The sequence below is a fragment of the Symphodus melops genome (genome assembly GCF_947650265.1).
Source record: "Symphodus melops genome assembly, chromosome: 1".
NCBI lineage: Eukaryota > Metazoa > Chordata > Actinopteri > Labriformes > Labridae > Symphodus > Symphodus melops.
In genome coordinates, this window is record NC_136691.1 from 12,173,287 (window position 1) to 12,179,103 (window position 5,817).

Genomic DNA, 5,817 nt, shown 5'->3' on the forward strand with positions numbered 1-5,817 from the left:
TTAATGCTTTTTAAAATAAATCCCAAGGGAGACTCACGCAGCTGCAGCATGCGTATGTGTTAGCGCGTGGGTGTTAACACAACACAATCTGCCCATATTAACACGTCTAGTTATCAGTGATACAGACCATACTGTATGGCATCTGAGACCTACACATGATAACACTCACTTTGGACTACCACACAGAGAGGGAGACAACAAAAGGTAAAAAAAGGGAAATGCATTCATGAAGTCAGTGGTTGTTGTTTGCTTCATTTTCCTTGAAAATACCTTAAGACTTATGTGTCAAATTGAACCATAACCAGTGCAATAAAGTAAACCTTATATAACACTGTTTAGATAAATGGAGAATCAATGTTGTGCAATATTCACAAAGCAATCTAGTGATTATTGAGTGCATACATCAACCTACCCCTTCTCAACAGGCTGGAAGTAATGTCATCATTTCCTTCCTGTCGTACCCGGCAGTCATAGTACTCTATGTTCTCTTGATCTCTGAGAAAGCAAAAAGTTCCACTGTTTGCAGAGTTTGCCAGGTTTTAAGTGAGTCTTAAAAATATTCAACAGAAATCTCATCCGAGCAACCCTTTTTGCTCGACTCGCTTGTTATTTACATGAACAATTTAACAGGTAACATTGGATGTTTGTTGCATGACCAAAGAGCTAAAAAGTGCTGTTTGTCATCACTCTCATCAACTTTGATTTACTATAGTTTAATGTTTTTAAGCGTTAAGGATTACTAGTCCATCACCAAAATGAATTTTAAAATGAACACAACTCAAATAAGTTTAGAAACTAAAACTTTGAAAACCTTGATACCAAGTTTGAATCAGTGATATCAGCATTTGTGGCAGTTAAGCCGCTGAAAGATGGTAATATTTGAAACGACTTTTTTCCACAGTGAGGGATACACATTAAAGGGTGGTGGCTTGCCTAATTTCCCAGACCAGCGTACAACCTGGTCAATACAAACACGTTCTGCTAATACAACACCAACACTCTTAAGTTGAGATGGTGGAGATTTGGCATCAGTGATTGGGTGACCCCATTATGAAAGCAGAAGAATAAGGCTTGTTGCAACCTCTGCCTTGGCTTGTTAACACCAAGTATAGTTTACAGTCACTGCAAAAGATAAAGGATGAGCTAGCAGATGTCTCTCCTCTGGGACCTCATAAGGTATAGGTTACTCGCAGATATTGTATGTGTCCTCTTAGTCATGGGTTCACAAACCTTTCACTGGAATGGGGTATTCAATTCAATTGTTTGTTGTTGTTGTTTTTTAATAATAGGAAAAAGTGACGTTTTTAATTTTAACATTTGATTTAATGTCCTTTTAATTCAACAATATAACATACAGCAGTTCATTGAATATTATTAGATCAGCTTCATCAACCGAGTAGCTCATTAACTTTTCTCTTATTGTGGCTTTATGTCCCATGAGGTTATACAAGGTTGAGGTTTTTGACTATTTTTGGTTAATGGCCTGATGTGACACATACGTCACAAGAATAATTTCTTGATTTGTTTTGTGTCCATTTGTTCTGGAAATGTGTTCAGAACATGTTAAATGTATTAAAGGACATGTTATTGAAGCATGTGGATTGTTAAATGGCTTGGATCTTACCTTTACTAACAAATACATGTACAAGCTTTTAAAATGTGCTAATGTTGTCCCATGTGATGACCTGACACGCAGCCCTCTTGGAAATCTTGTCTTGGGAAACTACTTCACATGATCTGTCTAAGGACCCCTCCAGGATGTTCAGTATGTGTCACTGAGAGACTTCTTGATAAACTGGTGGATAAAGTAAGTTTTAGAAGGAACTTTCCAGAACATGTGTCTGTGACACCTGTGTCTCCGTGGGTTATTTAAGGTGCCTACTTGCTGTCTCTTAGGAAATCCCTGAACCTTTATTAAAGTGCTCACAAACAATAATGACTGCAGATTTAAAGGCTGTTAAGGAAGTCAGCAAGTTATTGATAAACGGTTAATTAAAAAAAAAACCACCTGCAAATGTCTGAAGCCATGTGAGGCAAACTAGCTGAAAAGGAATAATTTAAAATCCACTTTTAATAAAACTATTAAGCTTAATTAAAAAGCTTTTAGCCTACAAGTTCACTTAATTTTCCTCCTGTTTTTGAAAAATACCAGAGAAACCAGTGAAGACAAAGTTAAAGGAAACCAGCCTTGTGACAGCACTGCAGCATAATGCAGGAAATGCTGAGTAGATCTTAACTAAAAGGACCCTGCCGACTTAGTGATGTCATCATTTCTGCATAACAAACCCTTGTGGGTTCTTTAATAGTGCAATATTATGGGGCATACACTTACACATAAATGCGCACGCAAACACACACAGTAAACACAGATACAAGGAGCCAAATGTTGTGCCTTATTAACCCAGCTTAGCTTTGACAATGACATCATCTCTGGCACGCACACACACACCCACACTCGAGAGGGTACACTCAGGCTGTGACACCTCCTCTCTCTGCCAACACACCTCTCACTCTGGTGGTGTGGGTGCGTGTGTAGGCACACACTCACACATCTCTCTATCCCAAATGTGTGTGTGTGTGTGTGTGTGTGTGTGTGCGCGCGTGTGCGTGTGCGTGTGTGTGAAAAAGCTTACCTTCCTTTTGACAAACTGAAAAGCTGAACACTTCTTAAAGGAAAAGGCAGTCTTCTCTCCTCCACCTCCGCCGCCACCTCCTCCTCCTCCCCCGTTCACCAGCTTCATGGCCGACACCGGCACGTCGCTTGCCTCTGTAGATCCCAGGATGACGGAAAGGCTGGGAGAGGGAGAGAGAGATAGGGAGAGTTGGCCAAGGCATGAGGCAGAATGCTGTGGCTTTTACAAAGACCAGTGCAGGACAGCCAATGATAAGAGAGAGAGCGAGGTAGAAGAAAAGAGGATACAAGGTGCAGGTGGAAAGGGAGGTGGAGGAGGCAGATGGACAGAATTGTGGTAAGAGTAAGGATAATGCAGTTAAATTCCTGTAACATTTAGTTAGAGATAACCATAAACAAAGAAAAGAAGAGGGACAGAAAGTGAAAGAAGATTCAAACATAAGATGGAGAGAGGAGGAGGGTAACAGCTCTTGTTGCTGCGTGGAAGACGCAGCTTTGTTTACAGCCAGAAAGCACCCAGATAACGCTCTTAAAATGATCTGATCTGTTTGTGTGAAGTTTCCCTATGCCGACATATCAAACAAATTGTGTGTATTTGGGTTATGCATGCATCCGTCTTTGCTTACCTTTTAACCAGTGCGTTATCCAGTTCCTCTGATCCCACTGCAGCTTCAACAGTCTGTTTTTAAGCTGACTACTCCTGCCGAAAAAACTGGTCCTAGGTCAGATACACAGGCTCCTGTTCCTCAGTTACAGGTGTCTCTTCTCTGTTGTCACTGAACTAAGACCGAACCCGAAGGAAAAGAGAAGAGGGAGGCGCAAGCGAGAGGATGGGTAGAAGAGGAGAGAGAGTCTGCGATGGTGCTCAACAAGAGGATGTGAGTGTCTGATTAGTGTGTGTGTGTCCTCTGGGTGCCCATGTGGTGTCAGCCTGTAAACAAACACCCAGGAAGTATGTGTATGCGAGCATGATGTGCGCGATGTCTCCAGCTGCAGTCCTCCAGTGCTACTTTATCAATGAAAGACTCTGCAGTGAGCAGATGCCGCCTCCCCTCCTCTTCTCTCCTTCTCCCCTTCTCTCTCTCTCTCTCTCTCTCTCTCTCTCTCTCTCTCTCTCTCTCTCTCCTCCTCACTGTCCCTCATCACCACTCTGCCCTCCTCCTTTTCTGTCTCTCGTTCATGTTTCTGCTGCAGTTGTTTCTGGGTCTTCTTTCTCTCACTATAATTCCCTTCTATTCTAATCTTGAACATTGTCGAACTGTGGACAGAATAAGAGGACAGAGGCATCCAGAAATATCTTCACCAGAGTGAGCGTGTACAGGATTCAATGTGGCTTACCAGACAGCTGTGGTCCAGCTGGATTTGTCACACATGCTTACACACATGCACACACGCACACACATATACACACACACACACACACACACACACACACACACACACACACCTTATGATACGCATGCCCTTGCCTTTGAACCACCTTTAATTTCCCGATGTGACAGCCATGACCGATAAAGCTGAATCATGTTTCTTTTATGAATTTAGGCACTTCGTTTGTCTAACAATATCATGTTACTCATTGCAAGCTGTACTGATTTAAATTGAGTTAATGTATTTTAACTTGGGTGCTGGAGCAGGACCACACCTAAACCACACCTCCAATTACCAGACAAGCCTGCTTGTACTAAACCATCCAACTCTACGCCGTCTTTCTCAGTTTCCTCAAACATGTTTGGCAGGTGTTATGTAAAAAAAAAACTAAAAGTAAAAACTGTCATGTAAAAACTAAAGCCTAGCAGCTAATGCCTAAGTTAATCAGTGCTATCTAATTATTGTTTGTTTGTGTTGCTTCTATTTTTAGCTCTTATTTTTTTAATTAAGCAAATAATCATGTTGGTATTACAAGTTGTAAAGTGTTTTCATTTCTCTGCAAAACAGTGGATCCTGACAGATAAGATTAGGGTTTGTTGCCTGTGCAAAGTTGACAACCTGTAACATAAAGACAATACCTAGCATTAATGCCTTTGATGTTGACCAAAGATGATGAGCAGGTGCACACGTTGGAGCTGTTTATATTAGACAGCATTCAGCCAAACATCTCCTGACTCTCACCTAATAATTTGTATTCAGGAATGACCGGTGTTTACTGCCACATTTAGTGTAGCTCTTAGCAAAAAAAAAAAAAGCTGGTACGTTTATTCACCAAAGTTTTGAACTTTTCCTTTCTTGAAATCCAAAGGGCATAAACATAATAATTGTGTGAAAAGATGTCCATTTTTTATCATGATTTATAATTCTTGTTCAGTACACAATGAAGCTGTGAAAGAAATGGGCCAATGTTTTTGTGTGTATACAAATATGAGATTCAGTGCCATTTTACTAACTTTACAATTTGTAGGTAGGGACCTGAAACATTGGTGCAAGTGCACAATTTTTTGAATATGCATGACAGATATGAATTAAATCTGTTTCCTGCAGTGTTTCATTGAGTATAGAACAATTATTTCTCCTTATACTGCATTGATCATAACAGAACCATTTAGAACAGGAAGTCTAAGAACCTGACAAATCAATGGGAACAGACCTCACCAGCTTGCTCCTCCCACTAGAGAAAGGTATTTCTTAACAACACTCTGCATATGTGGAAAGCATTGAGTGGAAATTAAACTGTTATTACATAGAGAGAGAGTCACTTTGCTTCAGCTTTTTATTGAGACGAATATAGTTCTCCTTGAGGGGGGAAACAATGACTGTGCAGTATTCTCAGTAATCACGATCAGTCAAAGGCCCAATCAACAGTGAGTCAGCGCTAATGACTAGTAACAATGATGCACAACATGCTGCTGTTTAGCAACAGAAGCTACTAGTGATGTTCTTTACATGGAAAAACATTTGCATGTTGTTTTTTTATTCAACCTACAGAATAAATATTTTTTTCATTTACTTACTGTTTGTAGACTCATTTTTGGCTTTGTATTCATTGATGTTTGAAGTTCAATTGCATGCATTATACACTGCACTAAAGAAATAACCATGTGTTTAAACTAACAGATGTATTATTAATACCGTCACTGCATCAAGATAATAAACAATGAAATACATTTTGGTTTCAAGCATTCAAACTAACGTACTTTGCTCTCTTGTATTCAGCCATTGAACTAAAGAATGCAAAAAAATCTTCTCTT

The 5,817-nt window shown here is 40.0% G+C and overlaps 1 protein-coding gene across 1 annotated transcript in view; it reads right to left on the bottom strand.

The window, feature by feature from the left end:
• The window catches only part of sgk1 (serum/glucocorticoid regulated kinase 1), a 33,270-nt gene extending 29,570 nt beyond the window's left edge, over nucleotides 1-3,700 (bottom strand). Inside the window, exons 1-2 of the mRNA XM_079336926.1 lie at nucleotides 3,259-3,700; nucleotides 2,634-2,793 (exon numbers count right to left, since the gene is read on the bottom strand). Of these exons, the coding sequence (XP_079193052.1) occupies nucleotides 2,634-2,741 (108 nt within the window). The 5' untranslated portion in view covers nucleotides 2,742-2,793; nucleotides 3,259-3,700. The remainder of the gene's footprint in view (nucleotides 1-2,633; nucleotides 2,794-3,258) is intronic.
• Nucleotides 3,701-5,817: the final 2,117 nt, after the last annotated feature.